The sequence below is a fragment of the Narcine bancroftii genome, chromosome 3 (assembly GCF_036971445.1).
Source record: "Narcine bancroftii isolate sNarBan1 chromosome 3, sNarBan1.hap1, whole genome shotgun sequence".
In the NCBI taxonomy this organism is placed as follows: Eukaryota; Metazoa; Chordata; class Chondrichthyes; order Torpediniformes; family Narcinidae; genus Narcine; species Narcine bancroftii.
Genome location: NC_091471.1, coordinates 346,874,748 through 346,889,765, shown reverse-complemented (window position 1 = coordinate 346,889,765; position 15,018 = coordinate 346,874,748). Strand labels below are relative to the sequence as shown.

The window sequence follows — 15,018 nt, the reverse complement described above, 5'->3', positions numbered from 1 at the left end:
GTCCACTCTTCTATTTCTACCAGTGCTGCATTAAGGTGGCTCTTACACCTTTTCTGTTCCTTATGTGGTTGAGTATCAGATTTTGTTTGAGAATCACTGTCTTGAAGTTGCTTGGAATGTTTTACTGCATTAAAGATTGATTTTGTTGTTCAGGAATGGAATTCAGTCCCTTTTCAAATTGTGGGGATATGAATATACTTCTGTGTATGAGTGGCTGGTCCGCCTACTGATGACTCGCACCCCAGTAGCTCCTCCCCTTGTGTCCTGGCCATAAAGGTTGACCTCCCTCCCCCTATCCATTCATTCGAGCACATGGAGTCAGGCCAGCTACTATCAAAAGTGTATTAATGCCTATTGTCTCCCTCTCAGTCTTTGGAGTCATTAATAGAGCGAATCACAAATCATCCCAGTTTCCTTTCAAGCCTTACCCAATTCAATAATAATTTTTTTTCTGGCATTAGCTAGAAGTCAGCTTTGTAAAATATCACTTGTCAGCCATTTATAGAAACATGTAGTTTTCCAAATGAACCACAGAGAATTAGAGCAGATATTTTCATGAAATGAATATTTCAGAGGAGCTAGTTATTGGTATGAAGAGCACTTCAAGATGGTGGATCATCAATCATAAATCAATTTTTATCATAAAAAATGTAAATAACAGAAAAGTTCAGCTCTCTTGTTTCAGAAATGAGTAACTTCAGATTTTATTGTGTTGCATGACAGGATACTATGAAACCTTATTCCAGAAACTTCAGCGCTGTCATCAAGGAGATATGATCACAGGACTTCTGATGGTGTACCCTAATTATGTTGTTCATGTGATTGAGGTGAGGCTAATCTCTGCAAAGCATTGTTAGATAGTCTTTTATATCATATGTCTGACAATGTACAGATTATAGCTGTTTTTCCACAAATTAATAGCTCAGTAATGAAGAGAGGTTCCTCAAAGTCTACTTAAGAAGTGACCTATCCTGGACACACTATATCTCCTCACTTGTCTGGAAGGCGTAACAGTGATTGCATTTCTTGAGAAGACTGGTGGGCAAGGCTATCGAGCACTATCCTGTCAACTTTCTACAGGAGCTCTATCAAGAGTGTCCTGGCCTCTCAATGCAAAGGACCATTAGGGCAGCAGAGAGGATCACTGGGATATCCCTCCCTCCCCCGATGTGATTTACTGGGAATGTTGTGTGGAAATTGGCTGGTAAAATCATGAGGATTCCTCCCAACCCTCACATAGCATCTTCCAACTATTCCCGACACTAAAGTGATAGAGGAGTATCAGAGCCAGAACCACCAGGTTGAGAAATAGCTTCTTCCCATGGGCAGTGAGACTGCTGAACAACTAATGAACTGGTGTGACTCTTCTATTTATTTAACAATAATATTTATTTATTTTAATATTTGTACATACATACAAATGATATGTATTGTTGCCCTGTATGTATGTTGTCCGTATGTGTGATTGTGGAGTTTTGTACTGAGGACCAGAGTATGCTGTTTTGTTGCATGTGGATGTACAATCAGATTATAAATAAACTTGAACGAGTGTAACCACAAGATATACTAATCCTTTCAGGAAATTATATAAGCTATGTTGACTCATGTAAGTGGTGTACTAGAAACTTTTTCGTGGGTATCGCAGTCTGTTCCCGACAAGCAAGTTAGATGAATTTTCTGATAATCTGATCTACACTTCTTAATTGGGCCTTCAAATGGTAATCAAGAAGACAAATGAGATGAGGTCCTTTATTACTGAGGATTAAATTTACAGACAGGAGTTGTGCTGCAACTGTGTAGGGTACTGGTGAGGCCGCACCTGGAATACTGTGTGCAATTCTGGTCTCCTTACTTGAGAAAAATTGTATTTGCTTTGGAGATGGTGCAGAGGAGGTTCACCAGGTTGATTCCAGAATGAGAGGAGAGATTGTGGCCTGGGACTATGCTCACTAGAGTTTTGAAGAATGAGAGGGGTTCTTAAAGAAACACATCAAAGGAATAGATGAGATGCAAGCAGCTAAGTTTTTTTTCCCCACTCATAGCTGAAACTAGTACTAGAGGGCATTGCCTCAAACATCAAGGAATTTGATTTAAGACAGAAATGAAGAGGAACTTCTCCCAGACCGCTGTGAATCTGTGGAATTCTCTACTCAGAGAAGCAGTAAAGGTTACCTCATTAAATATATTTAAGACATAGATTTTTGCATTGTATGAGATTTAAAGGTTAGAGGGATAGGGCGATAAAGTAGAGCAGAGTCCACTGATAGATTAGCCATGATTTTGTGCGTTCTGACTGACGACTGAATGGAACTTGAAGCTCATCGATTTCCGTAAAATGTCTTAAAAATGCAAAGGTATCTTGAAAATATTGATTCAGATAAATGATTGTTACTGAAAGTTACAAAGTTGGTGCACATGAGAAGTAGAAATTTAAACTGGTAAGTGGGTCAAAGTAAAATTGCACATTAATGGGGCTTCCCCTTTGTGAAGGGGGAAAAAGCAAATAACACTCAACACCTTTAAGAAAGGCAAGAAGCACAAGCTGTGAATTCTATTTACCAATGTTGTTACAAATTTGGAACGACTTTTTAGATACTGCTAAAAACATAGAAGAGAGAGAGAGGTGTGTTCAAACATCAGCTTTATATGATGCCTTCAAAGTAATGTGATAAAGTATGAGGTAAATGTGGGAGAAAATGAAAGCAAATTAATGGATTTGGCTTCAGATTGAGAAGTTTTCCCAAGCATTTAGGGCTTGATCTTGTAATGCAGTAAGCAGAGAAGTAGCTGGAAATGATGTTATACTTCAGTATTGCTGTTTCATTTTGAAGCTCTGAAATAGGTTTGTGCTGTTAAAGTCCTCGGTTTTCCGAAGGGTTAACAATGAAGATCTTTATGGTTTACCTACCTTGCTCACCTGTTTGTAGTGTGGAAATATTGGGTAGTTTCTCAGATTTTCTCGGAGAAGTAAACTTTTCTCTGCAACAAAATTCAAACAGCCAGAGGAACTCAGGATGCCGAGAAGCATTTTTTTTTGGACGGAGCAAGGGAAGAAATTATTGATATTTTTAGATTGAGATGTTGACATTTCCTTTCAGGATTGTGTGTGGACGGGGAGGAATAATGAGGGGAGGGGGTGGGGTGAGACAGGGGCCAGTCAGGGATAGGTGGACTGAGAAGGGGTGAAACATGATGCGGAGACATAGCCTCGTGCGGGAGGGGGAAGGGACAGAGTTTAAAGACAGGGGCAGGTGGGTCTCCAAACTTTTTTTCTGAAGTGCCCCAAGGTTATCTCCGCCATTGGCCATTTGCATCAACTCTGATGCAGACCAGAACAGTGTGTTGACTCAAAATGCTGTCTGACCATTCCTACTCATGGACGATGGCTGACCTGCTGAGTCCTTAGACTGCTCAAGATTCCAGTGCCTGCAGACTTCATGTTTCTCTGCAGTGTGACCCGGTTTTGAGCAGAAACATTTCCTTCTGGCCATTTCCAGAAGGAAGGGTGAACCAACAACGTGTGTGTCATTTACTGCCACTTAATTATTTTTGGCAGTACGTCAAGTCCTGTCTAATATTTGAAAACTAAATGATCTTTAAATGATTCTCATTTAATTTTAAAGATCAACATTTGATTAATGTAATACATGCTTTCTTTGGCACGCATAACATTTGAAATATGTAAGTTTGCCTTCACGTGTGAGTGCCTGGAATGCGCTGAAGGCAAGAGTGGTGGAGACAGGTACAATAAAATATTTTAAGAGACTATTAGATAGGTGAAGGGAACTGAAAATAAAGGAGAATTCTAGACAATTATTAGAGTAGGTTAATTAGGTCAGCACAACACTGTATTCTGCTGTGGACTTCTATGTGCTTTGTGCAGATTTTTATTGATATGCAAGTAGATGTTCAATCATCTTTCACGTCACAGCCCATGACAGTCACCATATTTATTTTTTATTATTTAGACAACAGCATGGTAACAGGCTCTTTCGGCCTACGAGCCTGTGCTGCTATATTACACCCAATTGACCTATAACCCCTGATATATTTTTGAACGGTGGGAAGAAACCTCAGCACGCAGAGGAATCCTACGCAGATGCGGGGAGAACGTACAAACTCCTTACAGTCAGTGCCGGATTCGAGCCTCAGTCCCAGTCGCTGGCACTGTAACAGTGCTACGCTATGGATCAAAAATTGGTTGTCGGATAGGAGGCAGAGAGTCGGGATAAGTGGGAGTTTTTCAGGTTGGCAGAGAGTGGTAAGTGGGGTGCCGCAGGGGTCATTGTTAGGCCCACAACTGTTCATCATTTACATTGATGACTTGGAGGAGGGGACAAAATGTGGTGTAGCCAAGTTTGCGGATGACACCAAATTAAGTGGAAGAGCAAATTGTAATGAGGATGTGGAGAGTCTGCAGAGGGATATAGTTAAGCTGGATGAGTGGGCAAAGGTCTGGCAGATGGAGTACAATGTTAGTAAGTGTGAGGTTATCCACTTTGGCAAGAAAAATAAAAGAGCTGAATATTATTTAAAGGGTGAAAAACTACAGCATGCTGTTGTGCAGAGGGACTTGGGAGTGCTTGTGCATGAATCGCAAAAAGTTAGGTTGCAGGTGCAGCAGGTCATTAAGAAGGCAAATGGAATGTTGGCCTTCATCGCTAGAGGAATTGAATTCAGGAGTAGGGAGGTAATGTTGCAACTGTATTAGGTACTGGTGAGACCGCACCTGGAGTACTGTGTCCAGTTCTGGTCTCCATATTTGAGGAAGGATATATTGGCTTTGGAGACGGTCCAGAGGAGGTTTACTAGGTTGATCCCTGGGATGAAGGGGTTGACTTATGATGAAAGATTAAATCGTCTAGGATTGTATTCGCTTGAGTTCAGAAGAATGAGAGGAGATATTATAGAAACATATAGGATTATGAAGGGTATGGATAGGATAGATGTAGGAAGGTTTTTTGAGCTGGCCGGGGAAACTAAAACGAGAGGACACAGTCTGAAGATTCGGGGGAGTAGATTTAGGACAGAGATGAGGAAAAATAGTTTTTCCCAGAGAGTAGTGAATATTTGGAATTCTCTATCCAGGGAAGTGGTTGAGGCTGCTTCATTAAACATATTTAAAATTCGGTTAGCTAAATTTCTACATGATAGAGGAATTAGGGGATAGGGGGAGAAGACAGGTAGGTGGAGTTAGGTCATAAATTAGATCAGCCATGATCTTATTGAATGGCGGAGCAGGCTCGATGGCCCATTTTTGGCCTACTCCTGTTCCTTCTTCCTATGTTCCTAACCGTGCCACTTATGTAGTTTCTCAGTAAATTAAAACAATTACTTGTTTTTCAATTGCAATCATTGCCTGGAGTGGGAGGAAATATGCTGCCGTCACACTGGAGAAGAAAACCTCATATTGCTCTACATTATGAAAATGGACAAACCTTATCTTTGACATCAAGCTCTTTACTCTGACCTCATAACCATGTTCACCGTGAACCTCATCCTGAAGCATAACAACATAGATCATAAATCATAGGAGCAGAAACAGGCCATTTGGCCCCTTGATTCTACCCCATCATTCCATAATGGCTGAATTACTATTCTTTTCTTTCCCATTATTCTGGTGTGTCCCCTTATCCTCCTGTTTCGATTCCCTTTCTAATTGAGAATTTACCCACCTCTGTCTTAAATATTTTGGTGTTAATGCTACGCAATTGCTCACCAAAAGGGGGTGTAAGGCACTCCTTCCATTCGATAGCCTAGAGGTCACCCTTGGGCAAGGTGTAGGATCTGCTTAGCCTCCCAATCAGGGTCACGTGAAGCCATAGATTGCAGATGGGGGATGATTTTTTTACAAGCAGATTCTACAAATTGGAATTTATGGCTATAAAACTAAAAACGCTGGACAGATTAATCTGCTGATCAATGCCCAGGGTTACTCGTCCAGTATGGACACTGCAGTTGAAGAAGGCAATGGGAAACCACTTTTTCCCTTGTATAATCATGAACTCATCATTGACTTCTGTCTAAGCTCCAAGATGGAGCTTTCACCGGAGAAGGGGCAACCACAACAATTCAGAAGGTCAGAGATCATGACGGATGGAGAGACATGATTGCCCACCCCAAAAGGCAAAGCACCTGAATGATGATGTCTTAAATATCTCTAATGATGTCTCCACAGGCATCCACAGCAACAAATTCCATAGATTCCCAATCCTCTGACAAAATAAATTCTTCCACATCTCTGTTCTAAAGGGACTTTTTGTATTCTGAGACTGTGCCCTCTGGACCCAGACTGCCTTACCCCTCATTCTACTAAACTCCAGGGAATACAGCCCCAGAGGATTAAAGAACATGTGGAAGGGTTGTCATTGATGAGATCCGCTGTGATTCTGAAGCAACTTTCTTGAGTGTTTTGGAAATAGAGAAAAAAAAAACCATTAAACAGAGGGCTGGGGACCTCATCATGATGTTTCAGAAAAAGGCCACAGACTTAAGTGCAATGAAAGGTAAAAACAGGCGAAGCACAATAGTGTATCTGGTAGAAATTCCCCCTGTGATCGTTGAGGTTCCAAAGATGTGCAGGTTGGTTGACTAATTGGCCTCTGTGAATTACCCCTCATGTGCACGTCAGCAGTCAAATCTGGAGAGAGAAATTTATCATTTACTTCAAGTGGGGACGCCTAAACTGGGGATTCATAAATCTAGACAAAGTTGGGAGTCAGACTTAAATGTGATAATAGTTGAGAAGAATTGGGCTGATTCATGTCGAGACTGTATGACTAATATAATAAATGTAAGATATAGACTGGTACAATATATGTATTTTTTACATCTGTTATACCCCACGCCACCAAAATTAAATAAATTGAAATCATATTTATCAGATTTAGATGTGTTGAAGAGATGGGAACTTTTGACATTCAACATTGTCTTGTGATAATTTAAGACACTTCTGGCTGGAATTAGGACATTTTTTTTAGAACAAATTACAGGAGTCCAATTTCCACAAAATCCAGAATTATTATTATTAGGTAATATTATAGGGATAAGACATAAATTGAAATTAACTAAATGCCAGATAGAATTTGTTAAAATTGCATTAGCAGTGGTCAGAAAATATATTGCAGTTGCTTGGAAATCTGATTCACACCTGAGTTTGGAACAATGGAGTGTGGAAATGCACAGTTGTGTTCCCCTTGAGAAAATTACATACAATTTAAGGAAAAAAAATGATATATTGGTACAAATTTGGCACCCATAATCTACAAAAAAAAAATTAAACTTTCTAAATGTTCTTCTTAGCCTTTAAGGCCTGTGTGGAACCCCATTACGATGAAATAGATATGAATTTTAGACCAGATGGGATTTAACTTTCAGTAGTCCATTCTCATTCTTTCCTTTTCTATCTTAACACTTAATTCTATACTTTCTTTTATCTCTTCTTGGGACTGTGTGGGGGGGTTTGGGGAGGAGGGTGTTGGGGTATTATCATGATGTATTTGATACAAAATATATTATTACATCTCTATTTTAAAATATATTTGAAGGCATGTATGGTGAAACATTTTAAATAAAATATTCAAAAAAATCTGGAGAGAGTTGATGTGAATATAGTAAAATAAAATTGGCACTTGACAGTTAACAAGAACTTAGGCCGAAGGAGCTACTGCTATGCTCTATGACTACGTCTCTGGAAGGAAGCTTTGGATAGATCATGGATCGTTTAAAGCATGTGTGAATTTGCACAAATTTGAAAGTGAGTGGTGAGGTGATGAGCACTGATGAGTAGACAGATGGGGATTTTCCAAAGATATTGGCTGACATAATTTTCAAGGGGGTGTATTTGCCTGAGCAAGTCTATAATTATCATGGGATTTATTATTTTGGAAGAAAATGGAGCATTGTACATTGTGAAAAAGGATAAATAAATGCCTGGATTTAAAGCAACCAAGGATTGTCTAACCCTGTTGCAACTAAGGATTGTCAGTTGTGATTCTTTCTCGTTTACCATATTGAAACCCCTCAGACATTGGAAAGGATGAGAACGTGAGCCCTCCTTGTTCTTTGGATATATGGGTCTGGGTTATTATTGCTCGGTTTTCAGCCTGGTTTTGGTACCACCTAATTAAGCCTAAAGTGGATGAAAATGCCCTTGCATATTTGGATAATTATCATGGATATTAAGGTTATGTGCCTGGCATCAAACTTTTTACAATAGCAAACCAAGGATCAAGGGGTTATTACTGCCTTCAATGCATATTATCAAAGTTATTTGCGCTATGAAAATTTTTGAAGACTTTAAAGGAATTTTGCCAAAGCTACAATATCTCTGAGGCAATCAGGAGCCTTGTGAGAATTTAGGTACAGAACAAGTTGAGTAACGTGAATGAGGTTTGGAATAAAGTGCATCTACACACTGGAACTTTTCTTTTGAAGGGTGGGAGGAAAGCCAAGCAGACACAGGGAGAACGTACAAACCCCTTACCGACGCCAGATTCTAAACCTGGTCACTGGTGCTATAACACCACTGTGTTGCTTGCATCCCACTCCTGAGAGCTGAAGAATAAGGATCGCATGGAATTGGAGAAGTGGATGATGCATCCGAAAAGTCACAGAGCGAGGGTACTGTGCCTGCGAGGATGAACGGCAGCGCCACAAAGATTCAAAAATCACCAGGGCCATCCCAGGTGGCCTGCCTTGCTACAAGTTCAAATGTAATGTTTAAAAAAAAAAGCGTTGTTCACATTTCTCTAGACAAGTCTGTTCAAGGTGAGAAGAAGCTGCAGAAGGTGGGAAATGCATTAAGCAAACTTCCCTCCCTCCATGGATTCCATCTACACCTTACAGTGCCGAGGAAAGGCAGCTAATGCACTGAAGGACTAATCACACCCCGACACCCTCTCTTTTCCCTCCTCCCATCGGGGAGAAGGCTCAGAGGTGCGAAGGTGTATCCCGACAGGCTTAAAGACCGTTTGCTTCTGAATAGCTCCACTACAGTATAATCGTGCTGCTCTTGCTTGGTAGCAATTGATCTTATTTTCATGCAACTGTAAATTGTGCTCTTCTTTTATGAATATTAAGGCTAACCTGTTCGACTGCTCTCAGAAGAACGCTTCTCACTGCACTCAACGATAAATAAACATAAACTTAAACTCAAAGGTTGATTGGCCACCAGTCCTTTTACTATCAGCAGTAGAGATGCGAACATACCTAGTCCCACCCTTCTCTGATTAGTTATATAGCAGGCGACCACCAACCATCATCATCGTTGAGGACCCCTACCACCCTGCACACAGCATCTTTCAACTACTCCCATCAGGAAAGAGATAAAGGAGAATCAGACCCAGGCTGAGGAACAGTTTCTTCCCACGGGCAGTGAGAATGCTGATCAACCAAAGGATCTGCTCACACGAACCATCCGAGACTCAAATAATTACTAATCAATATATATTTTAAATTTGCATTCTTGTCCTGCATATGTACTATTTGTGTGTTAAGTCTGGTTCTGTGGCTGCATGTTTTGCACCAAGGACTGGAAAACATTGGTTGGTCAGGTTGTACTTGTACAGTCAGATGATAATAAACTTGTACTTGAATCACCACCCTTTCATCTTATGATCTACAGCAGACACGCCACACAGCTCAACCACTTTCACCTGAGCTGTCTCCGCAGAGTCCTCCACATCAGGATTCCCAACACGGAAATCCTGGAACGAGCTGGGCTCTGCAGCATCTACACCCTCCTGCTGAAAGCCCAAGCCAGGTGAGCTCAACAGGTGGTCAGATTGCCAGACAGCCGATTGCCTAAGCAGCTGCTTTACGGAGAACTGTGTAAGGGCAAGCGCTCAGTCTTGGGGGGGGGGGGGGGAGGAGAGCAGAAGAAGCATTACAAAGACTGCCACAAAGCGTCCTTCAAGGCTTGGGTGTCAACATCAAAGCGTAGGAGATGCTTGCCCTCGACCATCCAGCTTGGCGCAGTAAGATCACCACAGGAGCCCGTGCAGCTGAAGTCAGGCGTATCACTGAGGCGCAATGAAAGCGTGCTGTGTGCAAGGCCCGAGCATCATCCGCTGCCGCTACTGCACCCACCCACTTTTATCCCTCAAGTGGGCGAGCCTTCAGGGCCTGAATTGACTTCACCAGTCACTTCCGGACCCACAACCGCCATTCTCCCATTTAATTTTGAAATCATGGTCATTTTCAACTACGAAGGATGAACAACAATATTAAGTTTCTTTCTATTAAATCCAAGAATTTTCAGGTTATTGTATATTCATGTATTGCATAATAAGATACAATAGTGGGAGAAACTACCATCAAAGTATAAAATGAAACAGTAAACAGTGAAATCAGATGTAAAATTTGCTTGTTTTAGAACCAATCTTTTCCTTAAACTGGGGACAACTTTATTAATTTTTAACCTCCGAATAGGGCCATTTTTACAAGGAGGTTTCTTTTACATTTGGTGTTAATTTCCATCACTAACATCTTCTTTTGGCTCTGACGGATGCTTCGTGGATTACCTTCAGAAAATGTCTCTATTTTTCAATTGGTTAATTAGTATTAAATTTTAAAAATTTTTTTACCCAGGCCTGTTCTAAGCCATGCTGTCGCTCAACTAGAATTAGGTCCTTGGGCTATTTTGGAAGAGTGTTTTCATCAGGAGAGGCTATTTTAGAAGATGGTTTTGCTTTACGAGTTTTACTTTGCGCGTCCACGACAACTTCAGGGTCATAATTCTGTACTGATTCCCCACATCCAGTTTAATATTTCCCTTTAGTCTGCATAGAGCTCACGCCTCCTTAATACTCTGATGACATTCCGTAAACCTGCTAGATCTCATTTTTTTCCTCGTTGAGTCATTTCTTATTGTAAATCAAAAAGCAACATCATGTGCAAGAATACGAAGTGAAAAATCACTTCATGGTTGTCATCAGTGATCCAGGATTGTTGGCTACTATTGACTATTCCAACTGCAGTCCAAGGTCCTTTAAAGAGCAACATGATATTCAGAGGTGCTTTTCGATACTTTATTTTGAACTAGAATCCAAATGGGGAAAGCATCAACTGTCACTTTAATCAAATAGTTTGATGAATTCTCACTGAATGACAGAAAATCTAAGCTGATACCTAACCTTACACCACGAGTAACCAGTAAAACAAGAAAGGCCGCATGGTTAGCATGACATTATTACAACGTCAATGACCCAGGATCAAATCTGACACTGCATGTAAGGAGATTGTCCATTCTCCGCATGATCCTACTCTCCAAAAACGTACGGGGTTGTACGTTAATTGGGTGTAATTGGGAGGCACGGGTCTCAATGGCCAGAATTGGCTTCTGCCGTGTTCTAGATAATATTTAAAAAGAATTAAATCTTATGGTAAGAGCCAAATCAAGCAAAATGGATTCAAAGAGAAATTTAAAAAGAAATAGAAAGAAAACAAAAACAAAACAAATGGCAGAGCTGATGGAGCTGCAGCAACGGTAGCGCTGGTGCTCATGCAGACTTAGAAAAGTGGGGATTGGAGACACAGCATTGTCCTAGCAAGTGTAGCTTTTTTTTTTTTTAAAAAAAAACGAAGATGCCTGCTTTTTACTTGGAATTATAAGTGACTAAATTCGATACTACTGGAAAGTGGGCTCCGGGATTATGGTTGACTTGCATCTACTTAGCTTGTTTCATACTTAACAAAATGCTTGGTACATTCGCAGGCCTGCCTGAAAGCATGCTTGAAATCTCAGGGAGAAAGGGAGAATCTAACTCCTTACACAAGGATCTGTCTGATGTCCCTCTCCTGCACTTTCAAGCATGGTCGTGGAAGTCGGCATCATTTTAGCATTTGTTAACCCAAGCAGTGGAATCAATGACCCTTTTCTCACCGATCATTTCAGCCCAGTCAAAGCCACTCATTGAATGCTTCAGTGGAATGGGAGAGTCCACTGTGAAGACCCAGCCTGCAGCCATTTCAGTTCCAGTACTTACTGTGCTCCAATAAAGAGTCCTCCAGCAAATTATGGGGATTGTTGGAGCCTCATCCCAGTAGAATAGTGTGCTGATTCCCTGGAGCATGGCCATGCTCAAGTTGAACGCAGTTCCACTATGCCAGTGCCCTTACTGTTGCCTATTAGCCTGTTTGCCTAGACTGCTGACCCTCTGTGGGTGAGGCGCTCAGTCTGCCCATGATCTGTTTCCACTTGGTTGGAGGTGACTAATTGGCCTCTGTGAATTACCCCTCACGTGCACGTCAGCGGTCAAATCTGGAGAGAGAAATTTATCATTTACTTCAAGTGGGGACGCCTAAACTGGGGATTCATAAATCTTATGGTAAGAGCCAAATAAAGCAAAATGGATTCAAAGAGAAATTTTAAAATAAATAGAAAGAAAAAAAAACAAAACAAATGGCATATTGTGAAACAGAGGAGATGATTGTGTCAAGAAAATCAATGGAAGAGGCAACCGAGAGAAAGTAGCCATTTTAAGCCTCACACTTTGAGAAATGAGGGAAAGGAATGTGGTGAAAAACTAGAGCTGAGAAGGTTACTGGGGAATACCTGAGTATTTACATTGCAAACCATTCAACAGTTTCAAAATATGAATGATTACACTGGAGACATTGCTTCCTGAACACTGGTGTATTTTATAGATTTTGGCCTGCAGATTACGAAAATCACCTTAAAAATTTCCTATCATGTACCGTTTTTTAGATATAAGCCAATTTTGTGATTTTGTGTCATATTTTAAATCTACTAGTATATTGCCCACAAAGCAAGCTGTTTTGGTCAGTTCAAGTATTTGCATAGCACCTGCACTGTTGTCTTAGGCCTGGTCATGCTTATTCAGGATAGATGCAGACAGGCTATAAAAGCAGCTCACATATACAGATACTGCGCATTGCATTGATATAGATTGAACGCTTGTTGATGCACATGTTCTTCTGGAAATAGCAGAATGAGTGTATTTAATAATAGCAGATTAAATACAGCAGAATTGTCTCACAAATGTCACACCAGCTGCAGGACATTCTGTTACATTTGTGGAAAGCTTACACTAAAGGCTCAGAGATGCAGCATGGCTGCACTTATTAAGAAAGCCTATGAGCTCTACTTCCATTGTAAAATTAGTGACCAAGACAAACCCTGGGCTCCTCACATTTGTTGTGCAACATGTGCAGTCAATCTGAGAGCATCATTATGCAATTAAACATGCTAAATTCAATAAAGGTTAATTTAATATTTCTCTAGCTTCCTATGTGATACAGCAAATCTGAAACTATTTTTGTGTCAGGTTGAAGTTGTCCATCATGATCCCCATATTTTTTCAGGAAGCAAACCTTTAAAAAAAAATTGTTATCCAGTGTTATTTCTGATAGATTGCATCCTGTAATAGGATTGGAAAGAAGATGGCTCATTGTATATTGTAACAATAGTTCCCTTTTTATTTGAATAAAAACCAAATTTTGAATCTTCCTCTCATTTTACTTCCCCCACTCCACTTCACCCCCCCCCCCCCACCTTGAGTGTTCCTCAATTAAAATAATGCAGGACAGCACCAACAACTGTTGATTTGAACTTCCCAGGCAGCACACAAATTTATAAAGCTGCAAATGCAGGATCTTACGCAGACCAAAAAAAAATGAGGGAGGAACTCAGCAGGTCAGACAGCATCCATGTGGGGAGAAACTAGAGGGAAAGGGGTGATATTATTTGCCTCAATAAAGAGTTTGGACCCTGACATTAACTAACCCTTTCTATTCATGGATGCTGTCTGACCTACCGAGTGCTCCAGCAATTCTTTACATGCAAATCTTTGTTTGCTCTCTTTGGCCGTTTGGTACACCATTGATGGTTCTGTTGTCAGTTAGTGTTTTACTTTTATTGAGTTGACTCACCTTGTAAAGTTTATACGTCGTATAACCCAGAAGGAGTGTAACAGAAACTCTTTGTGAGCAGCACTGCTGAGGTGTACACTTGGCATCAGATTCTCAAATCTGTTTTTGTGAGTTTGACTTAATATTAGATAGAGCAATACAGTAAAACCACTGATATCTGCCACCTAATGGGAATTGGTTGATGGTGGATAAGTGAATTTTCTGGTTGCTTGAAATTGCATGATTGGTGAATTAGTCACTGGGGGAGCCAATTTTAACTTTTGTTTTTTTTTTACCTATTTATTTTCCACAATTTTTTTGCCACTTGCTTGAAATCCAAATAATGGGAATTTAGATGAAACTATTCCACGTAAAATAGAACATTCTGGCCAATACCCAATTATTCACATTCATATTGTTCAGTCTGGGTTTAAGTATTGATATCAAAAGAAAATGTGATTCTCCCCCTAAGTTAGAGAGGCAAACAACCAATTTAATCAAAATAATGTGTCTACACCATCTGTTCAAAGTCCAAAGATGAATATAAAAGATTGGTTTGGAGAAATATCAAACACTTCCTTAGAGTTAATCAGGAATGATTGTAGGTGCTGTGATTGTAGTGCAATACACAAAAGTGCTGGAGAAACTCAGCAGGTCACACAGCATCTCTGGGAAGTAACGTGTATCCAATGTTTTGGGCCTGAGGTACTTCGTTGTCAAGCACTTCCTTGTCAGTTTTGGCACAAGACCAATATAGATAAAGCAGCACGATGAAAGAAAATGTTCTTGCTCTCAGAGCTGTAAAACTTGCTTGCCCTGCTTTGAGAGTAGATTTTTCCATTGTCTATTTCAGTCAAGCACTTGTACAGTGAGATTTTAATCAATGCACTTTCAACATTTTCCATTTAATCTTGCTTATTCTTGGTTGACAAAACAGCATAAAGCACCACAAAATTATCTGTGGGTAATGTTATTTTATCTTTTTTATCAATGCTTCATTCACTGTAGAAACTAATTAGAGGGTTGACATAGGTCAAACACAATTTGTACTTTAATCCACTCATCTTTGAGTGGAAAGAGCACATCAAAATAATTGATCTTCAGAGTATTTAGTGTTGATTATTGAACTTATCAACAGTGCAGCCA

The 15,018-nt window shown here is 40.2% G+C and overlaps 1 protein-coding gene across 2 annotated transcripts in view; it reads left to right on the top strand.

The window, feature by feature from the left end:
- Positions 1–15,018, top strand: part of tex47 (testis expressed 47) — a 43,774-nt gene that overhangs the window by 17,599 nt on the left and 11,157 nt on the right. Inside the window, exons 3-4 of one of the 2 annotated variants that reach the window (XM_069929567.1) lie at positions 724–827; positions 9,626–9,763. In XM_069929567.1, the coding sequence (XP_069785668.1) occupies positions 724–827; positions 9,626–9,763 (242 nt within the window). The remainder of the gene's footprint in view (positions 1–723; positions 828–9,625; positions 9,764–15,018) is intronic. The other variant, XM_069929568.1, reaches the window with a different exon arrangement.